The sequence below is a fragment of the Loa loa genome (assembly GCF_000183805.2).
Source record: "Loa loa unplaced genomic scaffold supercont3.25, whole genome shotgun sequence".
Taxonomy (NCBI): domain Eukaryota; kingdom Metazoa; phylum Nematoda; class Chromadorea; order Rhabditida; family Onchocercidae; genus Loa; species Loa loa.
The window spans coordinates 415,930-438,786 of NW_018108205.1; the positions used below are offsets into that span (position 1 = coordinate 415,930).

General features: G+C 35.5%; 5 protein-coding genes across 6 annotated transcripts; 2 read left to right on the forward strand and 3 right to left on the reverse strand.

Annotated features, from left to right (window-relative positions):
* Nucleotides 1-533: 533 nt before the first annotated feature.
* LOAG_16888 (hypothetical protein) lies at nucleotides 534-1,056 on the reverse strand (the record flags this gene model as incomplete). Its single annotated transcript, XM_020449541.1, has 2 exons — nucleotides 796-1,056; nucleotides 534-649 (listed from the first exon to the last, which is right to left on the reverse strand). Exons 1-2 carry the CDS (start codon nucleotides 929-931, stop codon nucleotides 534-536), a joined length of 252 nt encoding a protein of 83 aa, XP_020306932.1. The 5' UTR covers nucleotides 932-1,056.
* A 6,105-nt stretch (nucleotides 1,057-7,161) lies between these two features.
* LOAG_02797 (dnaK protein) lies at nucleotides 7,162-13,943 on the reverse strand. Its single transcript, XM_020446127.1, has 20 exons — nucleotides 13,834-13,943; nucleotides 13,129-13,304; nucleotides 12,766-12,914; nucleotides 12,359-12,545; nucleotides 11,937-12,130; nucleotides 11,664-11,817; nucleotides 11,355-11,528; nucleotides 11,161-11,237; nucleotides 10,933-11,065; nucleotides 10,600-10,787; nucleotides 10,377-10,470; nucleotides 10,049-10,151; nucleotides 9,711-9,874; nucleotides 9,563-9,592; nucleotides 9,049-9,179; nucleotides 8,831-8,945; nucleotides 8,576-8,746; nucleotides 8,349-8,492; nucleotides 8,120-8,206; nucleotides 7,162-7,891 (listed from the first exon to the last, which is right to left on the reverse strand). Exons 1-20 carry the CDS (start codon nucleotides 13,898-13,900, stop codon nucleotides 7,616-7,618), a joined length of 2,814 nt encoding a protein of 937 aa, XP_020303488.1. The 5' UTR covers nucleotides 13,901-13,943; the 3' UTR covers nucleotides 7,162-7,615.
* Nucleotides 13,944-15,739: 1,796 nt separating this feature from the next.
* LOAG_02798 lies at nucleotides 15,740-17,806 on the forward strand. Of its 2 annotated transcripts, none has more exons than XM_020446128.1 (7): nucleotides 15,740-15,830; nucleotides 16,071-16,143; nucleotides 16,431-16,545; nucleotides 16,659-16,763; nucleotides 16,858-17,031; nucleotides 17,112-17,276; nucleotides 17,487-17,806. In XM_020446128.1, the coding sequence occupies exons 1-7, from the start codon at nucleotides 15,779-15,781 to the stop codon at nucleotides 17,616-17,618; spliced, it is 816 nt and encodes a 271-aa protein (XP_020303489.1). In that variant the 5' UTR covers nucleotides 15,740-15,778; the 3' UTR covers nucleotides 17,619-17,806. The 2 variants fall into 2 exon arrangements, with proteins under 2 accessions (XP_020303489.1, XP_020306933.1); XM_020446129.1 differs by having other exon boundaries at nucleotides 16,698-16,763.
* Nucleotides 17,765-20,544, reverse strand: LOAG_02799 (GDP-fucose protein O-fucosyltransferase 2). The gene is made up of 8 exons (XM_003138336.2): nucleotides 20,086-20,544; nucleotides 19,687-19,868; nucleotides 19,286-19,427; nucleotides 18,800-19,039; nucleotides 18,598-18,670; nucleotides 18,418-18,528; nucleotides 18,102-18,269; nucleotides 17,765-18,014 (listed from the first exon to the last, which is right to left on the reverse strand). The coding sequence occupies exons 1-8, from the start codon at nucleotides 20,088-20,090 to the stop codon at nucleotides 17,820-17,822; spliced, it is 1,116 nt and encodes a 371-aa protein (XP_003138384.2). The 5' UTR covers nucleotides 20,091-20,544; the 3' UTR covers nucleotides 17,765-17,819.
* A 450-nt stretch (nucleotides 20,545-20,994) lies between these two features.
* On the forward strand, nucleotides 20,995-22,487 carry LOAG_02800 (hypothetical protein). Its single transcript, XM_020446130.1, has 2 exons — nucleotides 20,995-21,173; nucleotides 21,728-22,487. Exons 1-2 carry the CDS (start codon nucleotides 21,056-21,058, stop codon nucleotides 21,916-21,918), a joined length of 309 nt encoding a protein of 102 aa, XP_020303490.1. The 5' UTR covers nucleotides 20,995-21,055; the 3' UTR covers nucleotides 21,919-22,487.
* Nucleotides 22,488-22,857: the final 370 nt, after the last annotated feature.

The following is a 22,857-nucleotide window of genomic DNA, read 5'->3' on the forward strand; positions in this document are numbered from 1 at the left end:
ATAGGCGGTGATGCAAATACGTTTTTTTTTTTTTTTTGATTTCGAACAAAAACCGTTCAATTGGCTTTAACGGTATTCTCATGCAACAGAAATTATGAGATCAAATTTCTTTTTAATTTTGAAACCTAAAAAATATTCTGTTGTCATGCAATAAATTAATTCACTCTTATCTTATTGAAAAATTATTTCGATTTAGTCGTTAATTAAAACTGATTTCCAAAAAAAAAAGGATCAGAATTTTCGTAATACTGCTCCTTTCTTCAAGCAAATGATTAACTTATAAGCCACCTATGAGCACGTCATTTGACTTTTTGCGAAAAAAAAAATCAAAATAAATCGGAAAAATGAGATGTAACATTCAAAGTTGAAATAAATGACAAAAACTGATTTCCCGGAATGCCTCCTCTATCGCTTTCTTTCCATTTATTCTTTCCATCAATATACGAAATTTTTCATATAATTTGTGTTTCAATAAAAAATTTAATTTTGAAATCAAATCCAAAGATTTCATTGCATAAAAATTGCTTGGATTATTAAACACTTACTCTAATTGCAAGCCTTTGTCGTTTATTAAAGCATATAAATTTACCGGTAAGAGCATTTTCCATCCGAATGCGCCCTTCATTATCTGCATGCACTAAGAAATCGGCTGAAAAATTTAATTTCTGAAACTAAAAAACTCATCACCTGGAAAATCGGATTTTTAACTTCCAAGGAATTTTAAATTTTAAAGATTGATTTAATGACCAGTTATCAGCTCTGATCGAAAGAACCTTTAAATAACAAATAACAAACTTAAACAATGATCGGATTGTTGCCCTCGTGCATTAGCATGTTTCAAAAAAATCTGTACAAAAGCGGAACTGCATCGACTGTAAAGTTGCCAAACGGTAGTCGCTTCAGCGATCGGCATCAGGCTCGCTATTTGCATGATTGTTAATAGTCTAGCAATTAATAAATCATCATAAGCAATAAAAATTATGCTTCTCTTCACGAGCAGCTTCGTCACTGAATGCAAAGGTATTTTTTGAATTGATCAATTTCAGAGTCTAGAACTAGCAATTTTTATTTTTTCATTTTGGATATGAGCATAACTCACATCAATAAGTTGCCATACACTTTCATCTAAATCCGGCTTTGCATCTGAAAATGTAAGTCCACGGAATGAATCACAGAAAAGGATTTCATCTCTGATTTGTATGTTGTTGAATTCATCTAATTTGCAAAATTAGGACGAAGAAAAGCAGCAAGCCTCGGATTATGAAAAACGCATTAGAGGAACTAAGGATTCGGTGACTTTGTGGATCATATATTAATCCATTCCGTCACTCTCGAATTTTCGTTTGGATCTACTTATCTATTCTGTCACTCTGGAAAAAAACTATTGGAAGCCTAATTTTTGAAACCGATAACATTTTTAATGAATCGAAAAATTTTGAATTTAAGTGTTTGTCATCTGCCAGATGATTAGTTTAAAATTTTAGAGAGTTATCTTAAAAATATTTTCCTAACCTTTTCAGTGTTGCGCAGTGTTCTGTGATTTGTTATTCTATAGATGCATTTCCCCGAGAATGTAGATAAGACAGGAACATAGTTGCAGAGCAAAATTTTTTATGAATTCAACTTTAATAAATTTTATAAGAATTTAAAAAACACCTCATTTCCGCAGTTGAAAAGCACTTTAAAGTTTCACTAAAATGACCAAAAACAAATTCACATAATGAAACACTGAAATTTAGCTTTTGAAGTAGGAAAGCAAAAAGCAATGATTTATTAAGTAGAATATAACTGCAGAAAGAAATTTCATTTAAGGATTCAAATTAAATTCAAATTTGTAAAAATCGTGGAAGCACTTATTCTGCATCGAATTTGATACCGAATCTTGGTGTTAATTTGAAGCAGTGATTTGTCCAGCATTTAAATATTAACAGAAAACCAGTTTATTCCTATGTGAAACAAATAAATTACGGAAAGAACCCAGATTCCTCCCGCCAATTAAAAGAATTTCCGAAATTAACTTCAGGCACGAAGTTTTCCTGACTTCAAATTGAAAAACTATTTCAATATTCGAAAGCAATACTCGAAATTGGTTGATTTGAATAAGTAAATAAATGTTGCCATCTTTGGAGTGCCTGATCTTTCAAATGTGCCTATTCGACTGAATGTTTAATAAAGCAACTTAATTCTGCTGATAAAATTAATTTTAATTGACCGAAATGAGGCGTTATTTGATAACAACAGTCCAAGGGATTAACTCACTTTCCCCCTCTTCATTCCTCCTTTCACCGAATGTTTTCATCCATTTACGTGTCAATATCCTCTATTTGTTACGCTAATTGTTTGTCGCACACACAGACAGGTGCGCACATTACGATGAATACCGTAAGCCGGTGGGAAGGTCATAAGCTGTGAAAACGAAGTGTCAGGGTCAAGACATAACGTCATATATATTTTCGACAATTGGAGCAACGGTATAATGAAATAAATTATGTAACAAATGATTTTAAAATCTTGAAATTGCTGAAATGATAATAGCAACATATCCTAACCAATAAGAAAATTAATTCGATCGTTAATTCGAACGGTCGATTTTATCGGGATAAAAGAAAGCTGATGCCAAAGTGCATACATGCTATTTCTTTAATGCTTTTGTTTCAGCCCAATATTAATCAGTAAGCATCATAGATGTTTCAGAAATTTTACAGTTTTCTGAAACTCTTCTGAGATTTCCATAATTTCCAATAATCCTACTTTTTTTCCTTTCTGTGATATAATAGTTTGTAAATTAAGAATCATCAAAGTACAGACAAAATAACTTTAATCTGGAACAATTTTAATTTGCTGATAGGCGACCTAACATTGTCATAACAAGGATGAGATCCATATGAACTTAAAGTCAAGTGATTTACAATTGCTCTTAAAAACTTTGGAAGTGAACTTCCCGCACCATACGACTATCAACATACAAAAGAAAGAAAGATGCAATCCTTATTTCAAAAAGCCGCAGCAAAAAAAAGTGAAATAGATCAAGAATGGAGAAAAACAAATTTATTTGAAAGCAAAAGAAGTTTGTTTTTAAGAATGGTTTTTTTTTATGATGGAGCTCTGTTTAAACAAATGATTGATATGATGAACTAAACTATCAGAACTGAAACTGGAAGTTCAACCAGGCCAGAAGCAATTAAAATGAGTTATACCTTTTGTGTATAATCGGCCTTACATCGGCCGTATCTTTCCAATTTACAATTTTTCAAATTAAAAGTTTTTATTTTTAACCTTTGTTTTCCATAGATCACCAAATTTCAGCAAATAATAATTAAAGGCTACAACCAAGGGTAAATTATTAATAAGTTACCTGATAAGATTCAGCAAGATGTGATAAAAGTAATCGAAACACTCGGTTTGTCTCACATAACGCATCGGCATCACTCATTACGTACCACTACCACAACAATAATATGCCTGCTTGTGGCTATTGCTTGATTCTCTTAAAAATAAAAAGTAAAAAACTTTAGAAAATTTAATGGTAATCGAAATTACAATATAACTTACTTCTTCTCGATTTCATCTCACTGTATTTGGTTTTTGTTCTTCATTTCAAGCCTACCAATACATTGAACCCTGCTATCATCCTAATTTTTTAGTATTACCAATATACGAGACATGACAATAAAAAAGATATATTCACAATTTTTCCAGAACAGTTACTGAGATTGGCTAAGAGAACTAATTTCTTATGACAAAAAATTTGGAGCAAATATTCCTTTTTGCTCATTTTTTATATGAATCATAAGTAGCAAAAACTCTTAACACTATTTTTGCATTTATTATTAAAAAGAACTTCTGCAGTGTCTTTGAACCACTTTAGCTTTAGCTAGTATAATGTTTAAGGTTCAGATGCGTTAGTCTTTATCATTTGTAAATTAATTTACATAGATTGTTAAGATCTCTTTCCATTTGGAAATCAAGCTTCGAGTTGTAAAGTATAACGCATGAATTAAAATGAATTTTGAAATTTAATACTTTTTCACGGAATTAAAATAGCTAATTGATAAGGAACCAGGCCAAAGTGAACAATCGATGAGGAGAAAGGAGGAAAAAAAAACAAATTAATACGAAAACTTTGGAAAATCTCTTTCTATTTCGCCACCATATTTCGGAATGTGCAAAACATTCATATCTCTGCTCAGGCTATGTACTTAGGTGCTTGTTTTAAGCTAACTTATTGCACTTAGAAAAATTTCCAAATATATTGCATTTTATAAATAATGTAAGCACCACATTTCTGAGGCAAAGTTCTATTTTCAAACAATAGAAAAACATTATAAAGTATCGAATGGAGTGGTCAGCAAATGATGAAATGTGCTCTATTCTACCCGCTCTTACAAAAGTATCGAAAAAAAATCTGAATGAAGTAGCAACAAATTTTCACTATAAGAATATTGAGCCAAGTAAAAAGTCCCACAGAAATCCGGTGGTGCGATAAATCAATGTTAAATGAATTAGGCCAACAGCGATTTTCGATTTTAATTCACTGCAAGTAAGGAATTCTTCTTTCAAAATGAATCGAACTGTGTTTTGATTGCATTGCACTGTCATCCATTATCCTAAGATGTTAAGATCAAGAATCTGCATGGGCAGATAAACACACGTCGAACGAAAGCATGGACAAATACAACTAAATACTGCATGTGACAAATTTTAATTCAAGGAAAATATATTCTAAACAAATAGTGCATTACCAAACGGTAGTCGTTAACGATTGCTTTGATAAAGGCATCTGTCTAAAATGACAAATACATCCGATTTCATAGGCACTTAATCTAATTTAACACTGATTTGAATATAAATCTTGGTTGATGGAAGTCTCATCAACTACTTATTGAAAGTTTTGTAACGCCTACTTTCCAGATTGACCTAAAACTCGGACTTCAAGGAAGCTACTAGATACTTCACAAACAAATATTTTGCAGACTAAAAACTATGAGAGCTTTGTGAATCAGGCTTCAACAAATTCCCATCGTATATGGAAAATTTCTTACTAGTCTCAGATTTTAGAAAAAATCATTTTCAGCAGCGTTAAACATAGTTTTTGAAAAGTGAGAACCGAAGTATTTGACGATTACCATCTATGAGTTCAAATGCGGTCTTGGAAGAGCTCGATTCACGATTTGTCAATAACAGCTTCTGATTCCCGACACATTATCAGGAATTCCGCATTACATAACATGGAAGCATGGTAAATATATTACTCTCACAATAAAATATAGTAAATGAACAACAAATGCTTAATTATGAATGATTTGATGAAACAGTAGTACGGTGCTTACCAGTATCAGTATGATTTATGGAAATTAGTGGACAATTAATAAATGTTATCGGTAATAACAAGAGTAACAGTAAGGCAGGCGCCAAGCATTCCCAATCCATGTCTAAACAATTTAGCTAAACAGGTAATGGAGGGAACAAATACCACTGCATGCTTGCAATGATACGCAAAAAAAAAATTTACATACCTTTATTAGCATCCATAAATCAGCCTCCCACAACAATTAGTAGTGATGTTGCGAACAGACTGTGTGTGTACATTTGTCCGCATCTTTGCATGTGTTCGTCTCTATGGGTATTTGGTAGCTGACGGAAGATAACATGATTAGAGGAGGGGTCGATCGAGGTTGGGAAGTTCGGGTGGTGGGTTTTGAAAGGATAAATACCTGTGCTTGACGCACCGTTACATTAGAAAGTTAAGGGGTGGAGACTTCGAAATGGCGGGGTGGAGAAGAAGGTGGACTCACTTGGTCTCTCTATAGTTAAGTGGGACAGAATGGATGAGCTACGATATGTCTGCTTGCGAATCACTTTGCTGGATTGCCTGCACCCGAAAACTTCTCAGTAGTTCTGGATATCTTCTTTCCAAAGTTTTCAAATCCTGTCGAACTTAATTGGATACTCTCTCATGCAATTTCAAATATCAAATCGACTGTTGGGATCACTTTAAAAAAAATCCTTTATTCAACGCAGAATGAACTTTTGAAACTGATGAAATCGTAGAGAATATGAGTTTCAACAAGATTAGTAACATTGCAGTTTAGAACAAGTATGGAAGATATGAAAAATTCCTCTCGTAAGTGTTAACTCAGAAATTCAACGTTTTGATGAAAATGCTTTCGGATTAATTCGGTAGGATTTGACGTGAAATACCTAGCGTTGATCATCTAACAGATAAGATACTAATCCACACAGGCAATTTTTTATGAGCGGCCGTGCATAAACTGATAATACCTTGTTGATCAATTCTATGCCGACTGATAAGTGTAAAATTCATGATAGCCATTAACAGTCATTAACAATTTAACAGCCTTTATTTAACTCTAATTTAACCGACTTATTATTTATTTAAATTTATTCATTTATTTTGATTAATTTATTCACTCAGTCAAACAAACTGCAATTTAAGCATTTTAAGCACCTATCCTTCCCCTAGTGCTGTGTAACCCGCCTTGTATGTACACGACCCACGGGATTAAATTTAAGAGATTAAAAAGAATTGAATCCAATCGGTAGAATAATCCACACAGATCTCCCATTTCTATTCAAATAGGAAAGTGTACATAATACCCAAATTTCGGTATCTGTGGTACCAACACATGCTCACAAGGAATCGAAAGACTTCCAAATCGACACTTAATTCAGAAAAGTGAAACCAAAGAATCCAAAAGTTAGTCTTTTAGTCCATAAAAGCTATAAAATGTATAATACTATTGGGTCCAAAAATTCAGCCGAGGACCAAAAGAGCTGGGTTTTCGTGTGCTCAGGGAAACTCAAACTTTTCATCTGCATTCAACAAATCCACCAACCACTTCTGGCAGATTTTATTTCATGTCGCTGCCAATATTTTGAACCTCAATCCACCACTAATATTCACTGATCTCAGCACTTCTGTTCTGCTTTAGTCCACTGAGAAGCAAATATGCGGAACAGAATCCCATTAGCTAAAAATTAAATTTATAGGGCAGAAAGACAACACCGTTCGAAAAACAGCTGCAGCAATCACGATAACGTGCCCTATGAATATCAGTTCACCAGTTTCAAAGTACTGCGACATTTTAACCGGAACACTGCGAAAGATCCCGGATAGGATTCGCTTCGCATAAATTTCAAACTGCTTCCTATCTTAATCTTTATTTTGGACTAACCATGTCCGGTAGAGCAAAGCACAGATGATAAATGAAACCGGATTTTCATGGTATACTGAAAACAACCACGAAATAAGTTATTACAGGAAAAAGATAACAATGAATAAGCAGAAAGGAGGAAGAAAAAAAAAGAACGAGAAAAAAAGGTACTACTTAAACACTATCACAGTAGAAAACATCAAGAACTCATATGAATGGCTCCTTTTTGATAAATATATTTGAAGAATTATTCAAAGAAGGTTGAAATCATGAGGAATAATGAAACAGTAAATCCCACTAACCCAAGTAAATCACTTATTCATTGAGGCAGAACGAAACAATTTAACTTACACGCACTTATTTGTTTGATAAACAAAACAATAACAACAAATGAACAACGCTAAAAATAATGGGTCACGGAAATTAAAAACAAGCAAAAACTAAAGCTCGGAACCGTCGTGTGTTGCACCGTCTTTTTGTTCACCGTTTTTCAGTTCCTTGTTTTTCACATCAGTCGCATCTTTGAGAGGTTGTCCATCCCTTGACATTTCATCTGATTTCTCCTCCGAAACTGTCTTTGGTTTTTCTGTTGTTTCCGATAATATTTCGTCGTTTTCCGCAGTTGTTTCCTTAGCTTTTTCTTCCTTTTTAACTTTTGGTTTCGCAAATTTCATCTTATTTAACAAATATTTCACTTCACGATCAAGTGACATTAACTGAAATCAAGCAATCACATTGAAACTGAAATTACTTCGGGAACCTGCTTGTAATAAAATGTAAAAACATTCCTGTTTTTGCGGACCTCTCACCTCTTGATCTGAATCAGCCCAATAAGGAAGTTTTTGTTTAAAAATATGTAGTTATACCTATAAAATTCCGTTTCTAAACTTCTACTTCTATTTCTGAAACTATGGAACTCATTTCACCATTCATTCAGTACTTACCTTTTCTTTCCCCTCACTGACTGGAAGTGCTGGTTGATCAGTGGGTTTTAATTTATTCTGCAACTCCATTTTTGCAGTAAGCCAATCCTGAAATTTACATATAACAATTCAAATGATTTAGTGCAGCCATTGCAATTCAATGTCTCACTTTGATGCAGCATTTTCCACAATTCTTCCGCTTCTTAAATCAAGAAGTTTCAAGTATCGATTGGCTGATTAATTTGCGTACCCTAGTTCCATCGAGCAAATTTTTTAAAGTGTTGATTTCAACTTCTGTGAACACTTCGGCTTCAGTAAGGTTTTGTGCAAGATGCAAAAATATTTCTGTATGATTAAACATTGAAATCAGTTCACCAACCACTGAAGGACGTTCCTGCAACAGTAAAAATTTAACTAGAAAAATGCTCAAACTGGTTTATAACAGCAGAAATCTCATTTTCAAAACCGTAAAGTTACCTGGTCTTCTGTCATGCGAACCTTAACCGGCCGTAACAACTCATCGATTGTCCTCTTATTTTCAATAAATTCAGCTGTTGGAGTATTGATGTCAACATCATCCTCCAACCAAGCTTTCACTTGCGATACTTCTTTTTGCAAAGTGATGTGCTCATCAGCAGTCAAAAAACGCTGCAAAATATTTTGAACAGTTCAATGAAATTATTGCGAATCTTTAAAAGCAGTTACTTGAAGAATAACTAAAAAGATCAGTACATTGAATTCATCCTGCGCAAGTTTATCGCTAAGATCAACAGCTAGTGATTCAAGATTATGATGTGCTTCTTCGCGAATCGCTTTTTCCTTTTCTCTCCTCTCAAATTCAGCAATCCTGAAATTCATATTCCGGAGAATTAAATCGGAAGGAATTTGCAAGAGTGCCGTAGTTCCGATCGACCAAGTCCAAATACAGACTAATATCCCATCAGAATCACCTGTTTTTCGCAACAGTAATTTCGCTATCGGAAATTGGCAAGACATCTAGTATGTTTTCCATCAACTTCAAGGAAATTTTAATTTGCTGAGGTTTTTGTTCTTGCTTCATTTCTGCTACATTGGCAGTTGTCTGGAATGAGATTTTTTTTTGGAATAAAGCGGAAGAAATTTTTCACAATTTTCAAAATTATAAGATTTTACTGAGTGGTTCACAACTTTTCAAACCACCTACAACTACAACTTCAACTTACTTTTCCTTTTTCAAATAGAGTCAATTTGTTCTTCAATGCATTGATCAAATGCAAGTAAAGATGAAGACAAACTACTTCCTTTCAGTCTTTGTCAAATACGGCTAAACAATCAAAGAAGCTCCAACCACAAAGAATGACAATTTATTGTTCATAAGAGTTGTCAGTAAACTAGTGGAGAAATAAACGAGTAGAATAAGTTTGAATTTCAAAAGAAAACAAATAAACAAATACGATTTTCAGTGAAATAGCTATGAAGACATACTCTGTTTGCTTCCGCTTGCCTGCTCGTTATCTGCAAAGAACTGGAAAGTTCCTAACTTATGAATGAGAAAATTTCTAAAAAATTATTTCAGATGGTAACATCATTGCTTATAAATAAGATTAATCAATGAAAGTAATGTCCGACTAACATTGTCGCCTGCCGGCTTTTCGAATTTAGTTTGATTTCCTGCACTATAAGTACTATAACTTTTGTCATTTGTTTTTCCAGATTCCAAAATTTCCTCATTTTTTTCTGTTGTTTCGTCGATTTTATTGTTTGTTGAAAATAATCCAGTAATTTTCCCAGCAAGTGCTGCAAAAAAATGAGATAAATGATATATGAACCAAATGCACTGAAGAATCATTTTATACCGAAGTCGTAGAAATATTGGCTAAAAGTAAGGTTTTCCATTGGTTTGCATTAAAAAACCATACTTTTACAAAATTTGCAAAAGTTTTCCGCCTCCATGACTTTTCAAACACTTACAAGCAAATGTCGACTCTGCTCTTGATGGTTGTTCCAGCAACATTTCGGCCCCGTCAACATGCAAAATCCCTGAGTTATCCAAATCGAAATGCGTTTTTATTCCCTAAAAGTGAATTCAGTATTTTATATTGACTAAATCTATAAATTCCTAATTAGGATGGCTGTATAAGTTTTCCCGAAGTTGATTGTTGAAATCGAAAAATTCTAGGTGTGAACAAGTACCATAAGCGAATAAATCTTATATACTATTTTATTTGAGCACATATTTCACTATGTTACTAGATGAATCATAAAAAAAATCAAAGCATATTTGAAATAAACCAGAAACCTTGAAAATGGTGCCTTCTTTCGCTGTTTCCCTTACATACACATCCGTCACACCACCTATTTTAATTTCACTAATATTAAGTGAACCAAATTCCCTAAAAGATTCAATAATGTTGTAAAGATATAATTTATTTATAAGTTAACTATACAACTTGGAAAAGTAATTTGAAAACAGATTTTTCAGAACAATGATTTAAACAATCAACAAAATTTAAAGCACCTACATGAGCTGATCTGCGCTAAGCTCTCTCATTTCTCCATAATTAACATTCATTGAAAAGTCTTCCGTGAATGAAGTGAACGACAAAACTTTCTTAGATGCAGGTATGAACGATTTCATTGGATATATTGGTCGATGTATTAACCGTCCTGCACCTGTTTCATCCTTACTGTGTGCACTAACGAAATCAACCTTAATAAGAAATCATAAAACTAAAAAACCCGACCAAGCCATAGAATTTTGAGGGCGTTCGCAAATTTGATAACTTATTTGATAAATAAAGTCCACCTTAGTTTTATTAGAGTGCCAACGAAAAATGATACAAAAGTTAACGTACCTGTATCGGGAATATTTGCAAATCACGTATATCGAACCTCTTGACTTTGAAACCTTTACTCAGATGTGCTGCTTGGTAAACTGCACCCATTGCAATTGCTTCATCAGTATTCAAAAACTTCCCCAACTCTTTCCTCCAAATTAATGAATGAAAAATCTCGAAGAGGCCCAAATTTTATAGCAAACAAACATAATAAATAACATAATTTTTTAACAAGAAAACGTTTACTTCTTGAAGAATTTCTGCACAAATTCTTGGATTAAGGGAACGCGACTACCACCACCCATCAGCACTACCTGATTGACCTGGAAAAAGTAGAATACTGCGTTTACGCAGAGGTTATGAAAACAGTTCGTAATTATGAAAAAATTTCAACGCAAAAAAAGAAAGAAAAAAAAGAAGGAAGAAGAAAGAAGTTAAACCTCCTCCGGCAATAGGTCAGCCATTTTCAAAGCATCCACAATAGGTTGCATTAATTTCACTTCCAGATCTCTCACCGCATCTTCCAGCATTGTTCTGGTCACTGGCATCGTAAAATCATGTTCTTCGTGGAGATTCTCAATCTGCGCAGTAAAATTAACGTTTGCCGAAAGCACCTGAAATCAAAATAAAAAAAAAAACGAAATTGAATTACTAGGACTGCCTAGCGATTTAGTCATTTCCCTGAAATAGAACAAAACTGAAACTTATAATTATTTGAAATAGCAGAAATAACTGTCAGCAAAACATACAATTTTGACACGCTCTGCCTCTTGCAACATTTTTGCCATAGAGCGTGGATTTTTCGTTATATCAATTTCGGTCTTTTTCGTTTTACGAAAGTTATTCACAAAGATATCTCGCAGCCTCTGCGTAATCTCAAAGCCACCAACCATGCGGTTATAGCTGTAAGACTGCACGTTTCAAAATGAAACAATTGATATTGGCACTGTCCGTAAAGTCATTGAATGTGCTGCCTTGAGCTAAATAAGTGTGCAATCGGAATAATATTTCCTTAAAATTACCCAACTCCCAGTGTCGTCATAACTGGATTCTTTTCATCTCGCTTCTTTTCGTCCACTAATACATATTCTAACACTGAAGCAGTAACTTTTGTTGCTCCGACGTCATAAATTAATAAAGTTTGTACACTTTCCGTGATTTCTTTTCTTCGAAATGCAGCATAGTTTAGACCAGCAGCAGTATGATCATTCAGCAACTAAAAGATAACAAAGCTGAGGAATAACATCAATGAACCGCTTGAAATAAAATTTATGAAAAATATCAAGATCTAAAAGAGAAAAAAAAGCGGAAAGCTTATTGGTTTTCAAGATAATTTCTTGCCAAAGCAAAACTTTTAAAAAAAAGAGAAAAAAAACATGAATCAGTTGTTGAATTCCTCTGAAAAAGTAGTCAGAAGAACAGGTTCTTCAAAAACAAACCGCACTTGCAGTAAATTCAGTTCGGCGATTTCAGCTGCTGCAACCAGAGCACGTCGTTCTGCCTGATTGAAAAACACTGGAACTGTAATAACCACATCTCTAACAGGTTGTTTCGCAAAATTCTCAACCAATTCCCGACATCGTCTCAAAATCATTGCCACTATAGACTCAATACTGTAGATCTCGCCACCTCTACAACATGTGTTTCAATAGAAATCAATTTATATGGTATATTTTTAGCTAAACTAACGAAAAGAAATGAGCTGTTCTGACATTTATGGATGCTTCAAATACGCATCAATTTCAACGTTACCTTAGGTTTACAAAAAGCAAGCATTTCTCGTTTCTTGACCTAAGGCCTCTTAAACACAAGACAATTTTTCTGACAACTTCAGAAATATATAAAATTTACACATCGAATTGTACAACGTTTCTGGCACCATCCACAATGAATTTTAGATGCGGGAATCGTTGTTTGTAAAGTAAAACAACTGGATTGTCCATTTTCTTGCCCAAAAGATCCATCAAATGAGTAAAAGAATTCTTTGAATATTTAACTGACTGAAAATTTCACAAAATCATGGAATTAGATAAAAGAATGTATTTCCATATAAACTATGATATGTAGCGGGAAAGTGGGAACTCAGCTGAAATCAACTCTTATAATATGACTCTTTATATAAAATAGAAAAACTTGTTAGTTTTGACAGATATTACCAATTTTCCATCTGCCAGTAAATCAGATAAAAAATTTCAAGAATCATAAACCACTTACATAGGCCAGTGCCGCGTCACCAAACAGACGTTCATTATCCTTAATAATGATTAGGTTTGGCGTTTTCCTACGTGCTTCTTCATTCAAAACCATTTCCATTGGCATACCTGGTTTCACCAAAGCCATTTTGATCCACTGAGAACCAAAATCTATGGACATAGCAGCAAGTGATGCATCTGCAAACGCGGAAAATCCATTATAAAGATTTTACGGAATAGTTTATAGTTCAAACAGAATTTTAATTTAGAAAAAAAGGTGCACTCGCATTAGAGAGTCCCAAAACTTATTTGCCGTGGCACGTGCCAGTTATGTTTAAGTTGAACTCACCATTCTTCAACTTTCCGGCTTTCCTCAATGGTTATTTTGGTTTCGATTTTGATAGTTTGCATTAATTTTGTATAATTCAATAATTTTGATGTTACTGGTAATGCAATCCATGCTAATTTTTTTGATTTTTAGTTCATGAAACCCGCTATAACTATATGAAAATATCAAATTTCCAAAATGCCCAACTGACATCATTAGGGAAATGGGTTTTTCTCCACTCCCGACAAAACATAATTGGGCCCTCAAAGACCAACTTCCCACATAAAAGTGGACCTGTTCTTGCGAACAAAGTAAACAACTTATACTTCCACTCTTTTAAATCATTGAAGCATATTCCAGTAGGTTCATCTTTTTACCGTACAGTAATTTAAAACTAACCCGATAGTGAAATAAAAAGTGTGCTGATGACAAATGCTAAACAAAGAGATATACATTTGTAGTTCATTGCCGTTAATCAGCTCGACAAATATGAAACTATCTAAAAAATGAAGATAACTACACCGCAATCTAAAGTAACAATGTTACATGACGACATGTTTTTTATGAAATTACCACAGAGCAACACCTATTATACCAGAGAGCATTATGTTTCCCACTTTACAGGAAAGATCATGTCAAATATAACTCTTTAAAAGAAAAGGGTCACACGATACAACAATCAATAATCTCCAGAATCTCACCGACTGACCGACTTCGATTTCCTTCGCCTTTAATTGGAAGTTCCAGAACAAATCTCAACTTAAGCTGGGAGACTACGCTGTTAACGTATTTACACAGGCACACCAACAGTAGGCAGTTTACCTCCTAGCTGAATTCATTTCCGATGAATTATCATTCCCTGATTCCACATAAACATTCGAAAATTCCTTATAGACTCGTGCTAGTCTCTGCCAATTCCCACAGGTAAGGCGACAAAATAGAGAAAGGCACTACAAACTAGCGCAGGTGATATGCTGACGAGTACTGACTTTTGAGCTTGTCAATCTCACGGCCCGTTAATACGATTCCCTTGCGGTGACACACTCTCAAACCACGTCGACCTCCAGCAGGCATTTCCGATCACTCCCAACAGACAGATGTCTTACTTCCCGTATCCATTTTGTCCAGCTTTTCACCTCGCTATCTACTGTCTTCCATTTTCACACACACTCTCTTCAATAGTCGATACATATTGTAGCAAAATGACAGCGAAGATTTTAGGTAGTACAACCTATGAAGTAGTCTAACTACTTTTAGGTTGGCGTTATGAGGCTGTGTTGGGAGGTCATACTGAGAGGTCGATTGGCTCTACAAGCGAAGTGGGGGTGGGAATGTTCAGGGAGAGCTGGGACAATGAAACAGTTCGGACGAATCACTGACTCCAGCTACTAATACTTGAGACCAAGGTCATAAGGTCTTTTTGGGAGGTCTCCGCTCTATATGGTTACCGTTGATTTTTGAAGATGATTTTAGTGATAGTTTTGTTAAATAATAAGTTCTCTCGCTAGTGGTTTTGTTGAGACAGACTTCTTTTTTCCTACTATGCAAGGGTTGTGCGAAATTCTGCTCGACCCTCACTTGAACTCTCGTGTTTGTCCTTTAAATATCAAGTCAGTTTCCTAGTTATGCGTATATTTGCAGTGTTACACGCCTGTTACTTAGACCAGTTTAGAATATGATAATTATGGTATCTTGAGTGATTGGGCTATTTTTTTATAAAGAAATTGCGTCTTTTCCTTTACTCACGTTGTTTAATATTATTCACTCCTTATCATACTGCTTCGCCTATACAAAATTTCCCTGTTCCTTACTCATAGGGTGCAGTTAACACTTTTATTATTCTCAGTAACACACTAAACGGATTTGAAATATGACAACAGCAGCCTCGTCTAGAAAGTATTGCTCAGTAGGTGAACATGTATTTGGCGGGTAAGCCATGTACTCATTCTGAGATTTTCGACTAAATGATAGTGTCTGAAATGAGTCTTTCTGCCTCTTACATAATTTAAATGACTTCTCGAGTCATGTTGATCCACTTCTCTTGTAGAATCCCATTTTTTAAGTAGTTGTACTTGTTCTAATATTCTACTCTTTTCACTGAGTGCAGGAAAAGCCATTACGGTATCTTGGTAGGTGGCCTAATACCTTAGACCGATGCTGTATGTTGGTTCATCGCTTAATTGCAGTAATGCCTACCCTTTCACGCTTATTCAATGCAATTCCTTTTCAACATGTTCATTTATTTCGTTCTTGCTCCGTTTCTGCTCGTCAGTTGTAAATTCTGCGTACTCTTTTGAATGAGCATCAAAATTTAGGTAATTTTTAAACGTTGGATTTATTCAGTATGGCTGAACGTGGAGGTTTTCGAGGTGGATTTGGGAGTGGCGAGCGGAGTGGCAAGTGTTTTTGTTTTTAATTATCTCAAGTTGGGTATGAATTTTTCGGCATTAAAAATCTGCGAATATTGCATTTCATAGCATTACACTGCTTGTTCGGTTTTATAAATTATTTTGATGAAATCTTATGTTTGCAGTCTGAGTTGGATTTATTGTAGATTAGTATTAGTACAACTGGAAGTGTTTCCAGTTCAAATTGTTGTGTTAACTTATTTTCTAAGACAAAATGAAATAGTTCAGGAAGGGGAAATCGTGGTGGAGGTGGTGAACGAAGTCGTGGTCGTGGTCGAGGTCGGGGAGGACGTGGTGGAAGGTTAGTATCACTTCTCTTGAAGTAATATGATTCGACTACGCATGTTTTCTTAGTGTTCTTCATAATCTATGGGTTCGTTGGCATTGTTACAGTAGAATCAGTAGTAAACAGACATTTCATTTGATGTTAATAATAATACGCGTGCAGTTTCAGCATGTTGGCTTTCTGTTGTATAACAAAGACAGAGCCTATGCAGAAATCATAAGCTCTCCAAACCGTACTACTTATCCGTATTGATATGATGCCGCCATCACTTTCCCACAGTTGTTTAGTTCCTGAGATTTCAGAAGTGGAAAGGAGGGTGATAAAGAATGGGTTCCAGTAACAAAGTTAGGACGTTTGGTCAAAGATCGAAAAATCACTTCTCTCGAGGAAATTTACCTGAACTCATTACCAATCAAAGTAAGTAAACCTACATGAGTTGTTAGCAATATTGGCGCTTTTATGTGTCGATTCCTACATGTCCGAGAAATTTAAGGCAAATAAATCTTTTATATTTTCTATATCTTTTTCAGGAATATGAGATTATTGACATGTTGTTGTCTAATTTAAAGGATGAAGTACTGAAAATAATGCCAGTGCAGAAACAAACTCGTGCTGGACAACGTACACGCTTTAAGGTTTGTGAAGGCATAATGATTTATTATAAATATAAAGCTGATAAGGAACGTTTGCTTGCAGGTTTCTGAGGAAATCTATAAAACCTCTATTCAGGCTTTCGTTGCTATTGGAGACCACAACGGACATGTAGGCTTGGGAGTAAAGTGTTCAAAAGAAGTTGCGACAGCTATTCGTGGTGCAATCATTGCCGCAAAGTTATCGGTCATCCCAGTACGGCGTGGATATTGGGGTAACAAGATCGGCCAGCCGCATACCGTCCCTTGCAAGGTTTTTTTTATTGGCCTAAGATGCTTAAATGTTTCAGTAATTGTATCTGTGGAATAAAAACATGTTAAACTTTTTTCAAGGTCACTGGAAAATGTGGTTCAGTGCTGGTGCGCCTTATTCCTGCTCCTAGAGGCACTGGTATTGTGTCAGCACCTGTGCCAAAAAAACTGCTTCAGATGGCTGGCGTAGAGGACTGCTACACGTCTGCTGTTGGACAAACTGCTACGCTGGGCAATTTTGCAAAAGTGAGTTCCTTGTTTTAGATGGTTGAATGAAGTAGTTTGTTTTATTGTTCAGAAACTGCAAGAAATTAATCGACGGCTGAATTAAGGAGTGCGGCTTAACAGATATCGTGGCCTGAGTGACTTCGCACATAATTCCCCTTCTCCCCACTGAAAGGCGCACTCTTGAATGCGGTCATTCGTCAAGTTCAGTTTAAGAGAACTTAAATTCAGGCAACCTATGCAGCGATTCAGCGTACTTATTCATACCTAACACCTGATTTGTGGAAGGAGCAATCTTTAGAGAAGACTCCATATCAGCGTTATTGGGAGTTCCTTGCGCAAAGCGCGCCTGTTCGAGTTTGATAAAGACATCGTGTTTTTTTATGTTGCTTGTTGAAAGGTTGTCATGTATATGTCATCATATCGTTGTATTCCTTCTGGATGCCACCTTGTTAGTGTTCAGGGAATAAATTATGATTTTGATAAATTTATATTCAGAAAAGTGAATTCTGCACATTGTGCGCATACAATTAAAAGAATTAGAATCATCTAGTTATGCGTATATTAGTAACGACTGGATAGTTCTTTATAAACTATCGTCCATCTGGCAGGTTGTTCGCAATTGTCATCACGATCGGGACACAATCTGTTAAAAGTCTTCTCTGGTTCAAAGCCCAGGATTTCTCTATCCTCCTGTATCCGGTATGAGAAAGTTGATGTATGAGTACCGATAAAATAGCGAGCATGTGCGCATATCCACTGCAACGGAACATCTAAGTACTCCAGCATCAAGAAAATTTGGTCAAATTTCGGTTAGCAGGTGAGTTATAAATTAGAATACAGAACCTGGTCAACAATAGAGACTTCTCCATCATTCAAAAGTGAGTCGTTTAGGAATCGTTCAACTTGTACCTCGGACGGCAAGAGATCGATAAGGGTGGTCACTTCAGCAGTTGAAGCGTCGGTACATAAATAGAGAGTGGTGAGGTTTTCTGTTCGCAGAATCACAGCAATCTTCAAGAATGCCAGATTTGTTAAACTAAAAAAAGTTCCGGATATCTCGTTCCAGCTTCTTCTTGGTCCCAAAGTTTAGAACGAAAGATATTCACACGATGTTCGAACTACAATCTCATGTATTTAACACTCAAGCAAGCACTGAAACCTGCTTGGCGGTGCCATTGATAGATGGTATATCAGCACTATGAGATTGCACAAAGTCACGACGTCTCCAGTGTGCACAAATGTAGTCCCCTCCTTGCGCTTCACCGTGTTCCTGAAAACATTTTCATCAGCTGAATCAGCTTTAAGATTTCATTAGATGTGTTAAGGTAAAGTACCATACTTTCCTCGTTGTCTTCCATGAATCGGAAAGCAGAGTTCCATCTCTCACATCATTTGAGTTCAGTCGTTTTTGCCTTGAATGTACAAATTTTGAGAAATACGTTAAGGAAGCGACATTTAGCTTTTCTAATCCAAACGTTGTGCAAGAATCCATCTCAGAGTTAACACAGCTGATTAGTGTCTCAACTCATTTGTTAGGTTACCTAAATTCATCGGCAACAAGACGAAGGTGCTTTGCGTAACGCATGGAGCGCCTCGCTTCCCAGTAATGATAGTCACCAAAATGTGAATGAAGCACCGTTTCTGCGCGATCAATCATCAATGAATTTGCATGATAATGATCTTTTTGAATCATATTTGCGAGTGTTTCCGAATCGCCTTGAATTGAAATGCATGAGAATTTGCGAGCATAAACATTTTCAAAGGCAAAAAACCAGCCTTTCCTGCAAAATGGTACACCGAAATGAAGATGAAAGCGAATTTGTCGATACTAAATATGATCTTCAGAGAGGTTCCGAAGTAACCAATGCGCAAATTTAACATCAAAATCAGAATAAAAAGTGTAACGACTTCCAGCTCAAGTTCAATCTCCAGAAAGTATACAAATGTGAAATTCATATCGAGTTTCTTTTTTGAAACTATTTAGAAAGTTGAAGTGTTTCAACCAATTTAAAATCTTGAAATTGTACCAAAGTCCATCAATAAATTTGTAATGAGGATCATTACTGATGCAGTCACGTTGATCATATTTAATTTCATAGTTCCCACCCGTCCATCCTTCTGCATAACCTTGCAAATACAATACTTGATCGATAGCATCGTAATTCGTTTCTAGAAATAATCGCTGCGGTTAGTTTAACTGTTAGCATACTCATTTTGTGACTGTTCTCTTACTTTAGTCCTAAAACGGCCTGTGATTCTAACCTACTTCGTTCTCAACAAAACAAAGACATTACATTTATTCCTTCTTATTTTCTATAACTTTGAGATGTCAACGTTCAACTTCAACAAACGATATTATATTTAAATTCAAGTTCTCTTGGTAAGAACGAACTTTCGTCCGTAACCGTGAAGGTGACTGAAAGGATACCTTTTAAAAATCTGTGAAACTCAATCACAGGAACAAATTCATTGATACTCTGAATGTGGAAAAATTTAGACCAAGGTACTTTCAAGTGTTGTCTTCGCCAATGATAAAGACCGCCCCATGGGGGTAATACAAGCACGTAATTATGACCATGTTCTCGCAAAATTCTAACTGTATTTGCTATTCTGTAAAGTGATTCTTGGTGACAAAGCAAATCAAATTTTGATTAAAACCATATCTTGATCTAGCGTGAGAGGAAAATACAAATGAATTCAATTTAATATTTGATCATGGAGAGCCATAAAACCACAGCAACAGTTTAAAGTTTCTAGCCTTTTCTTGGTATAATTATAAGGAGGAATCAAAAGAAGGACAGCCAACGAACAAGTAGGCTTTGAATACCTCATAAAAACGTCACGACGTAGGTTAAATCCTTCCCCGTAATTGACGTCGTAAATTAGAAACTTCTTTTCATCTCTGCTGACGTCATTTGCTAATACAGCAATACTTTCATTGGCACCATAACAGTTTACGACAAATAATAAATAAAACAATGGGCAGAACGTAATTTGAAGCCAATACTGAAAATGAAGACTAGAAGTGTGTAGTGTTTGGCAGCATTATTATTGAGAAATGAAATCTAACCATTTCCACATCAGAAAACCATTTTTGTTGGTCGGAATCGAGAACGATGGGTGATGAAGCTTAGTGTCTGCAAACATTATGTTAGCTTAATGTTTGCAATCACTATGTTTGGTGTCTTTCATCATAACAGTTGAAAAGCATAAGAGGTGAAACACTTCAATGCATAATGTAAGTCAATTTTCTGCACAAAAGCAAATTCCTCAAAACAATCTGAAAAAAAATGTTCCCTTGTAGTTATTTAGTAATCTCTCCCCCTCTCCCAACTAGAAGAGAATGAATCATAAATTTAATGTTTGATATACATACACTTGCCAACTTATCCACATATCCTCTCGCAAACCGTACGCTGTAAGGTGAGTGAACAAAATACTAAAGCCCCACCCCTTCTCGACTTTGCGATCAAAACGAAATTACGTCCTTTACTTTTCTCGCGGCCCGTTACTAATGGCGATGTGAGGGGCGCTTTGCTCTCCATTGTTCGTTGGTATTAATGCGCTCGGCACTTTAGTTTTTGCTTGGATGTTCGCATTATCTCCTGAAGTCCTTAGAAAGTTTCCTAGAACGGAAGGACCGAGAAACACGCGAATATGTGAGCAAAGATAAACATAGGCATAAATTATCTTACTCCATGCAATTTACGAAAACTTTTTCCCAAAAATCTCTGTTTTACAGGGATATTCTTGTTGCGCTGTGTGAATTTTGCGATCAACCATTCCAGGCGAACATAATGGTTGGAAATCAGTCCGAAATCTTGGATGAACCGATTACAATTGAACCTTCGTTGGGTATCACTACGTTGCAGACTGCGCATCCATCAGAATTGCCGAGAAAGTCTACATCGTCAGGTGATGCCGGTCATTGTGTTGACAAACTGGGGAATTTTTAAGGAAATTTCGCCAACAAATGTTATTTCTTCTCATCATTATGCCGTGAATGGGGTTTAAACATATATAAAGTTGATGCTCCAATTACTGGCAGACTTTCCCACGTCACTCACATTTTTATTTTGTTTACTTGAACTCTTTCCCTCCCTGGACAGTCTGTGTTTGCTTCAAAGGAATGTGAAGATTCTTGTCTATAAAGTGAAAAAAAAAATTGCAGAAAGTTGACGTTATACCATCTTCCTTTACCTCAGCTGAGCTTTGAAATGCATCTGACCAACAAGTTGACATATATAATGCGTTGGTCAAACGAATACGTCCTAAGCGTTACAGATGACTTTACAGACGAGTACATCCTTACAGATATTTTCTCGTTTTCCTGTTGCATTTATCGAATCATTTTATCCGGACTCATCTCCTGGTCGGTATTTTTATGCAGTTATTCCAAATTCCTGAAAACGGGCTCCTCGTAATTTACTACCCATGGTAAAATTATTTTTGCACTGCATTTATTCTAGGTGAAATCATCCGGCTGCAGCAGCAGCTGTGCGATTTGAAAACCAGCTTTCCTTCTAGTGGACAAAGTTCGGAACCACATTCAGTAGAAATTGAAAATTTTTTGAACTATTACCATCCGCAACATACGATTTATACTGACGTCGGTTTTCAAATAAATGAGAAATGCAGTAATCAAAATGCCTTCACTTGATTCTAGCTTCTCAAAATCAAAAGATGATCCCATTAGATTGGGAAATCACCAAACAGTTTCAATCTTTCCTATCCTGATTTTCCAAATTTGCTGAATCAAGTGTGATTATATTTAATGATTTAAACAGTTTGTCTGTTTGTCTATCTGTCAATCTATCCATATCTATGCTGTATCTCTTAGCGGTTTGCAGACTGTAATTTTTAGACTTTGTTGTGAGAGGTGGAAATTGTATACAATGTGTGAATTTTTTCCTCATTCTAGGAATGATTTGTTTTATTTGCACCCGTTTTGTTTGCAGTATTGTTTATCATGTAACTGCTTACGTTGCAGAAATATTCACCGTTCAACGAGGGAGCCATCCGTCTCAACTAGTAATTTATTAAGTTCTAAAGGTATTGCGAAACAAAGTGGTACATTCATTTTCTGTTTATTAAATGATTATCAAAATTCTTGAACTAATATTCATAGCTCATTTGCTGTGTGGCTGTGCTGGTGCGACAGTACTCTCAGATGTAGCTTCACGTACGAACTCTTGAAAGTGATTCACAAGGCCAACCGTCAAACCACTCGTTTTGTCTGCACTTTTATTTACCAGTAATGTTAGTTTGCGGTCTTACTGGATGAATCCTTCCGGCTTACTTAATACATCTAGAATATCCGTTTCATATTGCAAAACAGTGCCCATACTTCGTTACTCCGGGCATTTAAACGAATTTTTCGGGATTTACCATTTCATGATTAAAATTCATGTATATTTGTCATGATCATCAGAAACATTGTGTGATCGTCATTTGAGCCATGAGACTTAGAATAATCAGTTACTGAATGCGTTTCATTGCAGTAAGTGAGAAGTTGTCGTCGTAATAAAGATCGCAGACACGGCAACAGAGAATGTTAAGCTCATGGATCAAATAGTCCAAATGAACAAACAGTAAAATC